This window comes from Trematomus bernacchii, unplaced genomic scaffold, assembly GCF_902827165.1.
Source record: "Trematomus bernacchii unplaced genomic scaffold, fTreBer1.1, whole genome shotgun sequence".
NCBI classification, from domain to species: domain Eukaryota; kingdom Metazoa; phylum Chordata; class Actinopteri; order Perciformes; family Nototheniidae; genus Trematomus; species Trematomus bernacchii.
In genome coordinates this window covers 8459931-8476420 of record NW_022987973.1, presented here as the reverse complement: position 1 = coordinate 8476420, position 16490 = coordinate 8459931, and the positions used below count along the sequence as shown (strand labels likewise).

General features: G+C 39.4%; 1 protein-coding gene across 4 annotated transcripts in view; it reads left to right on the top strand.

Annotated features, from left to right (window-relative positions):
* The window catches only part of nfat5b (nuclear factor of activated T cells 5b), a 40046-nt gene that overhangs the window by 12233 nt on the left and 11323 nt on the right, over nucleotides 1-16490 (top strand). For 2 of the 4 annotated variants that reach the window (XM_034116390.1, XM_034116393.1), the window contains exons 2-4: nucleotides 10888-11013; nucleotides 13683-14313; nucleotides 15501-15687. In XM_034116390.1, coding sequence (XP_033972281.1) covers nucleotides 10888-11013; nucleotides 13683-14313; nucleotides 15501-15687 — 944 coding nt within the window. Of the gene's footprint in view, nucleotides 1-8886; nucleotides 8927-10887; nucleotides 11014-13042; nucleotides 13106-13682; nucleotides 14314-15500; nucleotides 15688-16490 lie in introns of those variants that run through there. The other 2 variants (XM_034116395.1, XM_034116394.1) reach the window with 2 other exon arrangements.

Below are 16490 nucleotides of genomic sequence, written 5' to 3'. Positions count from 1 at the left end.
TTCCCTCTTGCGTGTTTCTCTGTTTTAATGTTGTCCTTCAGCCTTCGATGTGTCACGGTCTTATAATTCCCACCTGCAACTGCGTTAACAGCGAAATATGGGGTTCTGTGAGGATTTTTTTTTAAAGAATTGTTTTTAGGTATAGAGTTTGCCTCTGTATTATGAAATGAGTGCATACAAAGTACTGATATAGTAAATTAAAAAATAATTATTTTTGTGTAGTTGTATATTGCAATAATAACGTATGGTTGTCACAAAATCCCACGGCACACCCGGACTTGCCTCACGGCACACCAGTGTGCCGCGGCACACCGTTTGGGAACCACTGCCCTAAGGCACCCTCTCATTGAGAAGGGACACATTGTATCATTCATTTGAGATATAAACTGTTTTCACCAATATCTTCAGAGGACAGAGTGTCCCCCCAATTAATCATTTTCACTGCATCCATAACATGTTGTTACAGGTTTTTGGGGATGAAGCGTGAACCCAAGGCAGGGGTTTTAGGTGTGGCCATGAACCTTTTTTTTGTGAGTTTCCTGGCAAAAAGAACAAGATTATGGTCAGAAAGACCAGTCAGGAAGTTGTATGTTTTAACTATTCTTTGTTAGTAAATATTAAATCTATCATAGTCTTGGAGGTTTTGGTTATTCTAGTCGGTTGATCCATTAGTTGTATTAAGTTGTGTTTATCCGTGATCCGTTTGAAGTTCTTTCTATTTTGTTTGTCATTCCAGTTTATGTTAAAGTCTCCTAAAATAATTAGCTCTTTGTTGGAGTCACAGGAATTCAGCAGGAGTTTTACCTGGTCATAGAAATCCACCTTAGCGGTGGGTGGTCGATATAGGCAAATCATGGTGAGGGACATTTCCTCAGATAGTGTGATTTCCACACCAACACAATCAAAATCAACATTAGCTGGAAGAGCAATCTCCCTACAAGTAATGGTATTCCTCACATAAAGCAACAACCCCCAATTCTGTCAATCAACAATTTATCTACTGACTGATAGGTGCAGTTCTGACTGAATGCATTTGTACTCTTCGTGTATAATTGTAATATTTGTACTAATTTTATGCATGTTGGCTTTGGGAAAGTTTCTCATGGATAATTTTCAGGTCCAAAATGTTGGACCCCTAAAGATCTCTTTGTCAGTACATTTTTTGTTGACATTTATACAACCTGTTACATCATAAGGTTGTTGAGAGGAGGCTCACACAGGGAGTTATTTCATAACCTTCAAGAATGCTGTATACCTTTTGATATAAAATAGTCAAACAATCCATCCTACAGCCCAACGGTTGTGGTATCTCAATATCCTGTGTTTTCATTTATTTTTTCTGAGTCATCTGCTGCTTCCTCAGCAGACTGGCATGCTGGAGCAAACAGGTCATTTTTCCCGTGCATCCTGTCATTGTTGGTAGTCTTTCTAGCCGTCGTTGTTGAACCAACTCTTTTGATTAATACCTAACCTAATAAGTACCAAATATGCGAGGAAAGTTTCAGCATGTCTCACATTAAGGTGCTGTTTACACGGGAACTAGCGGTTGTATCCGCTACTTTTCTCTTTCGTATAGCCCGTTCGTTTACACGAGGCCGTAACAGAACCGCAGAAAGGGACCCCTAAAATGATAACGGGACACTCTGGGGGGCCAAACGGCTCCGTGTGTACGTCCTATACGATAATTTTCCTGATAAAGATGAAGCCATAGGCCCGCCTCTCCCCACCTCTGCTGCTCACTGCTGTAGCATGGTCAGTAGCTACTGTCAGTAGTCAGCTACTGCTACTGACCATGCTACAGATGTTAGTGCAAAATCTACAGCTCCTCTACCACAACCATCAGCAACAAGTGGACATGGAGAACTACATGAACTACATGTTGCTAAATCCACCGCGGAGAATAAACAGAAGGGCAACCATGGCAACCATGCTCGGGGGTCTTCTTCGCTGCTATTGGTGTATTTTGTGGCGGAAGTACAGCGCCACTTACAGGCCCGGCATATGTACTACAGCGTCTCCAGCGGGTCGAGCGGTCTCATGTGAAGGGACACGTTTATTGAGCCGTATCCGTGTGAACGGAAGACTTTTTTTATATCGAATTCGGTTCGTTTGCGTTTGTGTTCCCGTGTAAATGGGGCCTAAAAGTAGCAACTTGTGCTTCTACTGGTAATTGATTGATTGCCATGGAACAATTAAAACAACTCACATGAAACTAAAGGTCAATTGCACACTGAAAACTTAAAACATATTAGAACATTTAGAAAATCTGGCTTGGATTGCAGCTTTATTGTTTTTTGGTTAAAAAACTATGTTTTCCTTCTACTATTAATAATTAATCTTCTGTTGTTCCAATAACATTATGAAATACATGCTTCACTCATTCATTTTTTGTCTACATAACTAATTAGGTTAGATAAATAATGTTACAACCATTTAATAAGGATATAATGAGTTTAACAATTAAAGGTACGGTAGGTAAGTTTGAGAAACCGGCTCGAGATACACTTTTTGTTATATTCCATGGAATGCTCTTAACATCCCGATAGCAATGAATATCTTAAGTGCTTTGACAAAAAATCCATAAAAAAATGTCATCTGTGGAAGCCGTAATACTGTAAAAAGTACGACCAATCATTTTAGCCGGCCCGGCTAAAATAACTGGATGGCCTACCTGCCTGTCAGCCTTCCATCTGTGCACAAACTTATCTCGTTCCCTCATTGGTCATGTGCGCGTTCGTGTGTGTTGGAGGAGGGGCTCTGTAAGGAAGTGGCAGATTTTCTCCGGTTGTGTATTTTCAAATTCTAGCGATCTCGAGCCGGTTTCTCAAACGTACCTACCTTTAAAATAGTAGACCTACATTTTTAAACTGGATGAGGATCAATTGAAAGTTGATGAAAAGTTAGTTTAGATTTTAAATTTGCATCTAACTGTCAAAACAGGTAGGTAATTCCCTAAAAGCTACAGCCTGACTGCTGGTCACAAGACCACAGGTTATTTTATTAAACCTTTATAGCTACTGGAGGTCTGCTGACTACATTATGGTAACCTTGTGTGAAGTTTTCCTGCCATAGTGTAAGGTCATGTTTGCTTATAGCCCCCACACACAGTAGAATCTCTGCTTCAGGACAAGTCAAGTCAAGGCAAGTCAAGGTGAGCCAGGTCTTTATTTGCATACAGCTTTACTTACATTATGTAGGTTAGCGTCTGTTAAGCCTTTTAATATGGCTGTGAATGTAACCTTTAATACCTTGCTCTTATTTAAGTCAACAAAGGCAAGGAAGTCATAGGCGCAATATCTATTTAGTGTTTCAATAAATCATAATTTTCTTTATTTCAATAATTAATCAAACTTTAATTATATTAATCATTGTATTGCTTTGGTGATATTGTGTCTGTCTCCCTCTTGCCACTCCTTCATGCATCAGAGTTTGGCAAAATTGGAAGTTTTCTTTTTTGGATGAGTTAAATAAGACGTCACTGGCCGAGATGACAACGTTCATTTCTCAGCAAGCCACAACCTGCTTTAATCGACAGAAAAAAAACTGCCCACCTTATAGACCGGCTACTTGTAAAAGTATTCTTTTATGGCAGCAGTGGAGTTTTGAGCAATAAAATGTCTTTACAACAGGAGATGTATGATTCAATTTGTACTTTACCAGACAATAAACTGTTACAGAAGTCTAACCCAAATGTGGTGAAATACATTCTTCCTCCTTTTTCCAGTAAATAGCCTAAAAGCGGCCAAAACAACTTTCACTCTTTAATTCTTGACCAACTTTATTACCTGTTTACCGTGGGGTTTTCTGACTAAGCAGTAGACATTCCAGACCCTTATTTAGTCTTAATGCCAAATCTTCTTATGTAATTAATGTCTGAACAGTGTACAATAGGCTCAGTCCAGCTCTGGAAGGTGAGCTTGAGGAACACATTGTCATAAACCTGGATAATAAAGTCTTAAATGAAGATTGGGAAATGAGGACGGGAATCTGTAATTGATTCTGTTTCGGTCGTGCCATTTCCAGTCCTTTGTTATACACTTTACTGTTCTACTGTGAATTTCTGACTGCCTCAAGATGCAAATGAACCCCCCCCCGTCTCCACTAATTGTTGACCCAACACCAGCTATTTTATCTGTTTATTCACACCTTCTTATCAATAGAGTCAACAGCTTCAATCAGAAATCAGTCCACAAGGTTTCCAAAACAAGACCTCTGTGATGCCACAAGCTAAAAATGAACTGCAAACAAAGGTTGGCTTGTTTTATTTTGAGTTTTAAAATCTATTTGTGTAGGCCTATGCCTGACACATACCGAGCCCTGAACCATTTTACTTTTAGTTATTTTGTAGCCTTTTACATTGCTATATATTGCATGTCACCTTGCAAACTTTAAAAGGAATAGTTAGTCATTTTGGATAAAACTAAATCCATCTAGCGGATAAAAAGACTCATAACACTCTCCTGTCTGTAGAAATGAAGCTACCTCTTAGCTTAGCACAAAGACTGAAAACATGGGGGGAAATACAAGTCTGGCTCGGTCCAAAGGTAACGAAATCAGCATACCAGCTCCTCTACAGCTCATTAATAAAGTGTATCGCTTGTTTAATCTGCACAAAAAAACATAAATTTGCTGTTTTACGTTTGTCACTTTCCAGACTTTTTTATAGGAGCAGGGATTTTCTGGAGTCTCAGCTGGTTGCCTACAACAAACAACAAATAACACTATAATGAATGACTTTTATAGGTGCTGGTAGTGATTTTATAGCCTTCAGACAGAGCCACACTAGCTGTTTTGATGGCGATGTCCTGTAATCCCTCGTGGGTTGGGCAAACTATTTGGCATGAAATGGAAATAAAAACGAAATAACACAAAAGATTATGCAAATAATTTGTAGACTGTGAGAACAAAATTCAACGTTTATTTGATTCGTTTACAGTTTCCAACTAAATGCTGTTAGCATGGCAGCTTGGTGATGCAGTGTGAGTGTGTGTTTGTGTGTGTAGGTTGTTCTTCCTGTTGCCTCAGCACAGTTTTCCTGAGAAAACTCCTGTGTTGGCACACCAAACATTTAGTTGAACTGTTGTATTATAATGTAGATGGTTAGTATGAGAGTGTCGTCTCCTCTTATTTAAAAGTAAACCAGCAGTCATCGGAGTCATTTCTGGTCACCGTTCAGACCCGATTTCATTGGGGTTGTTTTCTAAAAGTTTGGCACATTCTAATGTCTGTGTATAAGCATGGCATTTTTGGGGGAGTGTGCATGTGTGTGAGCTTGCGTGTGTGTTGTCTTCTGTAAATAGTTTGAATTCCTCAGCTTTTTGAAGTCACGCTTTCATGTGAAGCCCAGTGTCTTTTTCATTTTTTGCGTCCACTGGTAAACACAGAGCCAAAGGCAGATGTGTCGTACTGAGAGATTATTGTCTAACAGAATTTGATTATATTTATTTTAGTTGTATTTACTTCAAAATAACACAGTTATCCCATTGCACTGCTGTGAGGATGTTAAGTGCAACCAATGACACTTCTTTGTTGTCAAACCTGACCTGTAGCTGGGTGCTTCGGCCCTCACAGGAGACTCATTGGGCTGTTTAGTAAAGACAGGATAGTGGTGGGTGTTTGTTGTAAACTGATGCCTGGAGGTAGTTCCTGGTCACTTCAGGATTATCTGGACTAAAAGAGCTACATGCCACAAACTCTGAGCCTGAGGTAACACAAATGACTTAGCCGGACTAAAGCCGGGCCGACCTTCACTTTCTCAAATGACTTTAAAACACTTTTGTCCTTTGGCATATTCAATCATAATTCTATGGGAAGCTGACCACTGATTCTTAAAAGCCACTCTCAGTTTTGGTTGTTCTTTACCCTGAATTGTGTGCTGACATGTAGCTTGGACCAGGTCCAAAGTACATTCTTCAAGAGCAACTTTCTAAAGAGAACCTGGATTGATATTGTGAGCAGTTTATGATTAAACTATTCCCTTCTTTTGTTCACAGTGTTTCAGTGGATTCATCATTTTTAAGTACTTGTAAGATTACCCTCGGACCTAAGCAGCCTTTACTTGGATATTACAATCAGAACCAAGTTTGTTAAGCTAAAAAAACATATAAATTACGTAATATTGGCTTTTGGTCATTCTAATATTATGCAAGCCCATCGAAGTGTGAAATCGAAGTAGTTTAAAGATAATATCAATTGTCATATCCTGCCTAAAAATGCTGTTTCTGGTGCCAATTTAAGATGCCTTTGTGAATCTGATGCAGCTTCCTAGAGTTCAACAGTGTCACACAATGTTAGAGTAATATCAGACATCCTTTGTTAAGTGAGCTTATTCTCATCTGTGTCTTCATCGAGAATATGATGACAGGATCCTTCCTGAATGCAGCAAGTGTTTAAATGCAATGATGACACCTCCGGTTATAAATGCTGCTATTGTGCAACAGGCTGTAAAGTAACTACTGTGGGACTTTGATTTCAGCATATTTGAGTCATCATGTCTGCAATTGCTTGGTATTTATGACAGGCTCTGCAGTCAAAATGAAAGTAATTTGACCTGTTCTACTTCCTCACTGTCAGCTAATATTAAAGGTGGAATAGGTAATTTTGGAGAAACCAGCTCGAGTGCGCTAGAATTTGAAAATACACAGCCGGAAGAAATCTGCTACTTCCTTATAGAGCCCCTCCTCCAACACACACGAACGTGCACATGACCAATGAGGGCACGAGATAAGTTTGTGCACAGATGGAAGGCTGACAGGCAGGTAGGCCATCCAGTTATTTTAGCCGGGCCGGCTAAAATGATTGGTTGTGCTTTTTACAGTACTACGGCTTCCACAGATGACATTTTTTTATGGATTTTTTGTCAAAGCACTTAAGATATTCATTGCTATCGGGATGTTAAGAGCATTCCATGGAATATAACAAAAAGTGTATCTCGAGCCGGTTTCTCAAACGTACCTACCCCACCTTTAAATGAGTGCAATATAAATGTATTTATTTGTGATAAAATATGAAGATCAAACACTCTAGGAGGAGGACTCTGGTGTGCAGAGCTCTTTTTATTACTTAGTTATGACTCCTTCGGCTTTCGTTATCTGTATTGATCAACAGTAAAGTTATATTAAACTGTTTATGCTGTTCTCAAATAATATAATTCAAATATGACTCTTAAATTATGACAAAATGTTTCAGTAGATATTAATCACAGATGAGGGTTTCTATTAATAATGAAACAGCAAATACATGACTTGTCACAATAACATTCATCAAGTATCAAGAATTCATGATGGCAAAAATATTTACAAATAATCAAGATATGTGTATGTTAATATTATTATATAAGATCTTGGAGGGAATCTTTGGTTTTTGATTGGTGTTTTAGGGAAATTGAGAAGCATTTCAGTCATGGCATGAATTCATTGATTTATCTTAACATTACTTGCATCTGTTTATCACCTGATATGAGTTTTGGATTTCCTTTGGTGTGGCCTTTCTCATCTGCCGACTTATGTAAAGAAATAGTTTCCGGCCACAGAAGTAACACCAACCGGATGTGTTCACTTCATCTCACATACCTTCACCCCGCCTCCTTGTCCATACATGGTTATCATGTTGTCACTCTACAGTAGGAATGTTTCTGTGACAAGTCTTTCCAGCTCGTAAAGTTCGAAACAACTCCTGCAACAAATCTCCCCTTGAAGGTTCACCTTATGTCAAGGGTTATTGCAATATTGAAATGCAATTGGCTGGCATTTTTGGTATTACTATTTTAGGCATCATTAAATAATACGTTTACATTTGAAGATGATGAATCCTTTAATGACATGATGTGAAAAAGCTACATCTGATTAATTAAATACTAAAAACTTTTCAGCTGGGCTCTTATAATAATAATATTAATACTTTGTCAATTTATTACGCACCTCAGAATCACCAGAACAAGAACACGTCATTTATTCCGGGGGGAAATAACATTGTTTGACTGTTGCACCATTTTCGAAATATTTATATAAACATAAGAAGTTGAAGGAAAAATGTGCAATGAGGATCATTGTAGCTACTTAAACACGGCATCAGTGTCTCAGTGACTTGATTAATATAAAACAAGAGCAGTGATATATCATACACTGATGCTTGTTATATCATGAAGAGTCATTAGCTTAGCTATGCATCCATTAGGCATGAATAGTACACTTATATTTAGAAAAATGAATAGGGATGTTGTTGTTATCTATAAGTAATGGGCGTGTCAGATAAGATGATAGTGGTGACTTTTTTTATAGACTTACACAATGTTTGTTCATGTAATACCCTGCATTGTTAAGGCCCAGTTCTTCCCTTGAAATTGGATTTTTCTTTTTCACTTTCAAATTTTCTCTGCATTATCCCACAAGAGCCCCAAATGCTCAGAAGACTTGTCCCCTGATCTGTGTTGCTATGGAGTCCCTGGCAGCCTTCGTGTAGGCTTGGCTGTAAACATTTCAGGGTTGTTGTACATGGTTTGCTGCAGGTGCCAGCAGTTTCTTTCTTACCTTCGCAGCTAAGTATAATCTCCAAGTTGACTTGGCTTAACCTTATTTTCCCCATCACTTTTTGTTCAGTCATATTTCAGCAAGTTCAATGAAGCCACTTAAGGACTCTTTTTAACACATAGGCTTTTCTTTTGCTTCATTTCTGCTTGACGGGATTCCACATGACAATACCACTAACCTGTTGAGCCAGTTGAAGTACAGAAAAGGGTCAGGGAGCACAGTAAACAAGACAGGGAGAGGGAAAGAGGTAGGTTGAGTGGAGGAGGGGGACAGAAGGGGAGTTAATTCAGTCACTCAGCCAAAAAACCAGTGCCACGCCCCAGGTGCCAGGGCTAGTAAGAGCAAGCAGCAGGAATGTGAGGGAAATGAATGGGAGTGTAAGTCCTGCCATTCACATGGTGAGTGCTTTCTTTTTTTACCTTTAGCCGGCACTACTTATCATATAAACATAGCACTATGTATGTTTAGGGTATAAAGAGCACACATATTTAGTGTTTGGTTAAAAAAATATGCTTTGGTGCAGGATTTCTAATGTGAAACGTGTGTTTTAAGTGTATGTAATGTGGTTTATTTAGTATTTTTCTGTTAATTAATGACAGTGAAAGCTTTGTGAAGCTTTTAATGAGGGGTTGCCACTTTTTTTATTAAGTTGATTGTCATCAAATAGCATGGATAGACCTAATCAAAACGAACACATGTGCATGGTCAAGCTTTAATCTGTTATGATGATAATCACAGAAGGACAGAAAATGTAAGGTTTTCCTCAGTGGTCTGCACAACATGGCTTGAGTCTAAAGTTAAAATCAAAACATCACGTGATGCAGAGTTTGTTCAGTTTATTTCCCAGCAAAAAGGACTGACTTTTTTACGTCTCCTGTGTGAAAGGGACAGTGTTTTGTCACGTGTAAATAAAGAATTGCACTTGGGAAACAAATATGCCGCAAAAATATTTTTTTTTCAGTCTTAAAAACGTCAAGGGACTGTGGAAACACTTTGAACAGGCCAGCCAGTGATTCAAGACCACTGCTCCGAGAGAAGAGTACATATTTTCTGTCTGTGCGGTTGGCAATCTGTTTACTGGAAGTGCTGCTCACTCTGAGCACATGTTGCTGCATGTGCAGTCAGTCAGTGAGCCCCAAGAAGACTTCAGAGTTACAGCTTGCAGGGGCAGAGAAAGTGTTTTTGTGGAGGTTGTGGCGGGCGTTTGTGTGTATGTGCATGCATGTGTGTCTAAGATTTTGTTTGGAGAACTTAGCAAATAACCAGCAAAACCACACTAGAATCCTGTGCGTATGTGAGGTTCAGTGTGAGTTATATGAGTTTGCTGAGTCCAGATTTAAGCTCCCTTTCTGGGAACCAGCATTCCCTGCTCTTCTAAAGCGAGCTGTAGGAGACTGGAGGGCTTTGGGAATCAAGAGGCATGGGCTGGTTTCAGTATGTCCCAGGTTTGTCTATTGTACACAGCGAGTGGTAACAATGGGAGGGTTAAGTATCTGATATACACACCGAACCCTGGGACTCAGCTGCAAGTAATTAAAGCTGGCAGTTGGCAGAGAAGAGAGTCAGGCGACTGTAATGGCCGCTGTGAGTTCATACCATAATATTTGGATGATGAATCAAGCTGCTAGTAAAAGTGTTGTAATGCTGTTGACCCAAGGCTTTCTCCCCTAACCCAATCCTGTTGGCCGTGAGGGAGGCACAGAGAAGAGAGAGAAAGGCTTTGTACCACCCTGCAGGCTGTTGGTAAAAAGACGTGCAGTTTATTCCGTACACAACAACTTTTAGCTTTTACTTCAGTGCTCTCTTCTTTTTCTCCTTTTTTCCATTCGGTTTGGTCCTCCTCAATGTGTAATCAGAGCCCGAATTCACCATTTTAGCTTTCAATAATTCATAAAGAGAAGATGTAGATCACATAGGGCCACTATTTAACAGGACATTACATTTTTTAATTGTTATATATATATATATGTGGCACGATTCTTGCGGATGTGCAGCCTCTGGGAGAGTTTTGTAAAGTAAAGAAGATTAAGTATAAACCTGTTTGGCATCAGAAATGCAATCGTCCTGCATGTTTTTCAATGGACATCATTCTGCATTGCGATCATTATTTTGTCATTTATTAGGTTCGTTGCCAACTACCTCAAAGGTTTGTTCTTACACTGTTGTGACGTTATAATGTCATTACGACATCAACCTTAATAGAGCTTCTGAGAAAAGAATGACTCAATACAACATACACTTATGTCATTGAGCGGACATTTGTGAATCATAATTCTCATTTAATCAACAAAAGCTGTCTGGTTCATGTAAGTATGTCACCTTATTATTCTTTTTACATGTCCCATATCTCTCTCAACAGAATCAGCGTATGAACTTCTTCCCAAGGAGCTACAGTTGCCTTTCTCCACTCAGCAGAGCCCAAAAATCATGAGTCAAAAGAGCGGCGGAGAGGCAGGGCCTCCCCCTTCAGCTGCTGTTGCATCAGGTAGGATCCCACTCCTATTATTTGTATGTCTCCTCTGTGAGCAAGACGGACCCCCCAAAAAAGAAAGCAAAACAGTCTACATCTGTTGGCAAACAGACACCTGCATTTGACAGTCTGTTGCTCTATGATCCTCATGTCAGTCCCAAAAACTGAAAAAAACTACTGTGTAAAAAGGAAGTTGCATAATTGGAGTAAAGTCAGCTCAAAATGCCCCCCCGTCTGTACAGTATGTTCTGTAGATTGTGGTCACAAGTGTTGACATGCAGTCCATGCACTGAAGGTTTAGATACTATTTAGATTCCTCTACCTTTTTCCTTTGTGATCCGACTGTAACAAATATTAATAGTTTAAACCGCACACAGAACCCAATAATGATGAGAGAGCCCAACAGAGCTTAATATTGAAAGTGCTGCATACTCAGAACAAAATACTTGGTGGGATTTAATAGCTTTCTTTCATTTCTTAACTTTTGTTAGAGAATTAGGAAGCTTTGAGTGGCTGTAATCACCTTGTTGACCATTTTGCATTTTCAACGTGGAGTTGTTGAGAAAACAGTCAGTGAAGTTCAAAAGTCCAATAAATCCAATTTAAGGTGTGGTCGGTTATTGTGGTTGATAATCTGGTTTAAAACTTCCGAAAAGAGCTAACATCCTGATTATTATGCTTGCAGTGTGGTCACATAAGAAAGGCTCATTTACAACTTTAAAATAGTGTCAGTATCGTGTTATGATCGGACAGTATTTTTTTAAACAAATATTTTACCGTTGGAAAGGTAGGTTAGGCATTTAACTATAATAAGCAGTTTAATGCTGACGTAACAAAATGACAAAACAAGATGAGTGTACAGTGTTTACAGTATAGAAGACGTCTTAAGTTAGGAAAGGAAACTGAGCCTATGTCTCTGTCAGAAAATGGTCAAGAGACACTAATTCTGCGTCAACTCTCTTCAATTTTTCATTTGACCTTTCACATTTTCATTGTGACTGCTTGGCCAGCCTCCCAATTGGCAAATGATTAAAGGAAAAATAGGATGTGTGATAAAGGGTAGTAATCCAACAGTTTAGTGGACATACATGTCCGCAAACGTAAAGGTTTAGTCAAAATCAATTAATTGTAGAGAGATACTGTTATAAAAAATATATTCTTACTTTCTGTCTTGAGCTCTCTTTAAAAGAAACATTATTCTTTTCATTTCCCCAAATTCCCAAATGGTTTTCAGAAGAAAAGCTTAAGATTTAAAATATCAAAAAATAAATGACAGTTTGCTTCACTGTAGCTGTTTTGCTCTGCTCCCCATTGCAGCATCAAGGCATTAGAGTGAGTTTCAGTAAATCCATGGACTTCAGTGCTCCATTACAGCCACTTGCAGCGCTCTGCAAGTGGCTGTAAGTAAACTATAATTTTAAATGAAAACTGCAAATAACATCATCTGGCTTTTATGTCTTTGTTAATGTTTCATTTCAAATATATGTTTCTTTAAACATACTTCTCATTTATAAATATTGTGCTTAGCAACACAGGGTTTCAATCATTTGCAGCACTGCTAAATACAAATAGGGTATATTGCAAAAAAACATTCCACCTCTCAAGAGCAGAAATAGCACTGGACATCCAATGTAATTCAAGTATTTGGTCTTATATTTAAGTTGCTATTGTAGGTTTTGTTGGTCTCTGATCATGTATATGACTTTGTGTTTTGATACTTGCTCAAAATGACACTACCTTCATTCTTTTTATGTGCCTCTTTTTCTTTACGATTGTGTGTTTTGCAAACTAATGAGTCACCAAACAATGCAGAATGTCAACAGCAGTCTAACTCCTTTTTACTATCTGCAACTTAACCAGACTTTTCCCCACTCTTCATCTAGTTCAGTATAACTATTTGAATGCTTTTGAAATCACAGTGTATGTCAGCATGCTGGAGCAACAGTTTTGAAAAACAAAAATACCCTGTGTTATTTTTCTTAAAAAAAATTTGAATAAATTTTAACTCCTATTGCTCATTCCCTGTCTCATTTTTATATTCCAGGAAGTTCCCTCTGAAGCAGGGAGTGTCTGCATATAAAATGGTCTGCAGTTCTCTGCTTCATAGGTCAGAAGCTTGTTTATTTTGTCTCTGTGGCTACGTTCAGTCCCAACTAAATGAACCTTTGTAGCAGAAAAAAAGAAAACAATTAAAAGTAAAAGCTCCGAAAAATTGGCATGCTACATATTTGTACATATAACTGTTTTGAACTTGCCTCTCCATTTCATCATTTTGGCAAAGTTTTTAGTTGAACACGAACAAAACGCTAATATTAATGATAAATTAATTCCGTTTTTTGTTGCAAATTAGTTAATCCACAAGCAGTTTTTGTGTACATTTTTTTCTAAATAAGGGGCATGGTTTTCTTATCCCGTTTTTTGCCCCTTTTTAGCCGCACCGATACTGCGCTTCACATACTGCACATTTACAAATCCTCAGACATCGCCAGCACCACAGACACACACATTCAAGATCCAATGAAAAGGGGGAGATTTTAATTGGATGAATCTAAAATTGCTAAAAAAAGAAAAACAAAAAAGGCAATAAACCAAAGCAATCATGAAACAAATTGCTGCTTAAATGGGACTGCTAGCCAACACTGGTTGAGAGGCCTTTATTCACTGTCTAATTATTTGCACTGTAGATGCCATGTCCTCCTCTGTGACCATGGAAGGCCCCCGCAGTGCTTTTCCCACCTCTTCCAGCCCCACCATGCATTCCAGCGCTTCGGCCACTGACCAGAACGCGGTGCACGGCGGCAATGTTGACCCGGAGGACTGCAGGAGTAGCAGAGTGGTTCCAGAGGTTGTGGGAGCAGAAGGTGGGAATGGCAACAGCAGCAATGGTGGTAACTGCAGAGGCTGCAGTGAGCAAGGAGGAGGAAGAGGAGTAACATCCCAGGAGGCACAGCTACATCACCAGATGACCCCATCGAAGCGCCGCACCGTACTGAATATTTCGCCGCCTCCGCAAGACCTGTTTGATACCAGCCAGATGTCCTGCCAGGATGAAACATCCCTGGACTCAGAGCAGAGTAACAGCATTTGGATGGAGGACTCTCTGTCCAACTTTAGCATTATGAGCACTGTCTCCTACAATGACAACACAGAGGTGCCAAGGAAGTCCCGCAAACGTACCCCTCGGCAGAGGCCTGGTCCCAAGTCTCGGCCAGCAGGGGAAACCAGCATGGACGTGTTTGATGCAGACAGTGCCAAAGGGCCACACTTTGTCCTGTCACAGCTCGGCCCTGACAACAAGACGGGATCCAAAGGAAGGTTTGTAAGACGCATAGTTTTACTTGGTATGATATACGATCACGTTCGATGTGTAAGATTCTAGTGTACATGTCATGCTCCTCTATATCTTTGACAAAGGATGCTATGATTGTGTACAGATGGTTGAAGGAATTGGTCAATTACAAAAGAAGGAGTTTTAAGGTAAAACGTAAGCACAGCACAAGCTTGCAGGTTAAAGTGTCTGAAACTCTACTGGAGGATTATAAGGATGGTGGTAGAGATCATTCTAAAACAATGCTCCAAAAACTCTAGATTGTATTTAACTGGAATCACATCTGGTGACTGGTAAAGCCATAGCTATGACTTTTGTGCTCATTAGATAAATAATGTCTTCAACATTCAATCAACCAATTCAGTGGAGTCCCCTGCCTTGCATGTAAACATCTGCATGTATTGTGTTTCCTCACTTAAGAAAACAAGGACTCCACTTAATGCAGGATGTTGCTTGAGTAGTACATTGATTTGTATGCATTTAATATTCCCCTAGCGCTAACTTTAAGCTCTTAATTAAGTAATTCATTTTGTTACCATTGTCCGAAGGGCCCTTGTGGATAATCTCATAGAGCACTCATCAGTATAGGCATTATTAGGAAATCACTCATGGCACAAACGGATGGAAATCTTCAGCAAACTACTGTGGCTCTAAATTTCCCACCACCCTTTGAATGAAGAAGAGCGGTCAGATCAGAGGAGAGGGAGAGGCAGGATACTGAAGTACAAACAATGGTCGGCCACAGTGAATCAGAGCCTCGCTCAAAGACCTAGGATAAGCAGAGCCGATTAAATAAACAGATAACTCTGAACGCTTTAAGAGATGGGCATTGAATATGCCTGGTTGATGCTCAAAGCATCTTGGGGGCTGGAGGGTGAGTGGTTTCTGAATAAATAGGGACATACGTAAGTTGCATTCATCCTAAACATCTTCCACCACAAAATGTGAAGATGCCAGCCAGGTTGCACTAATTGTTTCAAATATTTTTATTGAGAAGAAGCATACAAGTGTAATCAATAGTACAGACTTCTTTGGGGTGGAAATTATGCTTCTCTTTTTCAACATAGAAGACAAACAGAACAGCCAACAAGAAATAATAAAGAAAAAACATAGCATGACAGGAATACCATACTTAATCTGCTGGTGTCTCTGTCAAACCGAATCTTCGTTGCAGCTCTGATGATCCTCAGACAACTCACCACAAAGGAGGCGCGCTGTCGATGCAATTCCCACAGAAGAGTGAGGGGAAGGAGCTGAAGATCGTTGTGCAGCCGGAGACTCAGCACCGAGCTCGATATCTGACTGAAGGCAGCAGAGGGTCCGTGAAGGACCGCACTCAGCAGGGCTTCCCTACTATTAAGGTAACTTTTAAACCTTGAAACAGCCTCCAAAATGAACTCTGTAGTCAATGCCTTTACTTAAGGTTAATGGTTGGAGTAATGTCAGGGGCTTTGAAATATGTTCCTGAAAGATTTGCTATTTTAAGAGCCATAGGAGCAGTGGGGCAATAAAAAGGTTGAATATGCTCATGGTAGAATAATTAAGGTCACAGTGTAAAAACAACTGTAAAAGAGTCTTTTTCTGGAGACCAATATGCTCAATAGGGAAGACCTAATCACGTTTCATTTCCAGCCCAAATGGAGACTGGTAATATAAATTGCTTGTAAATGTTGTACTATATAAGTAGAGAGAAGTGGGTCCTGTTCCAAACATTAAACATATACTTCATGTTTCACTTGGACTACCACCTGCATTACTTTTGAGTTGTGGTGTAAGGTGTTTCTACAAAAGCTTTATGGCAATTACCTCGTTATATTTTGTATATATATTATTTGATTATTACCAATGTCAGTTTTTTGTATCCTGAGGTGATTTGGAGATGAATCTGGGCCCAGAGCATTGTGTGTGCTACTGAATAAGTTACTGTTTATACTGTCAGGGCTTGTGAAGAGCAAGAGGATCCTGATGTAATAATATAATGGTCAGACAAGGTAACATCAGAAGGTAGCAAACACATGTCTGCTTTTAAAAGGCTGACTCGATTGCACAAGAGGGTAAGCTGGTAAACAAACTGAGAATACAGGACACAAGAGGCTGAATTGCTAAATGAGAACATGTATGAATGCACTCTGGGTGCATTTGCTGGACAGGTAGATAATCATCT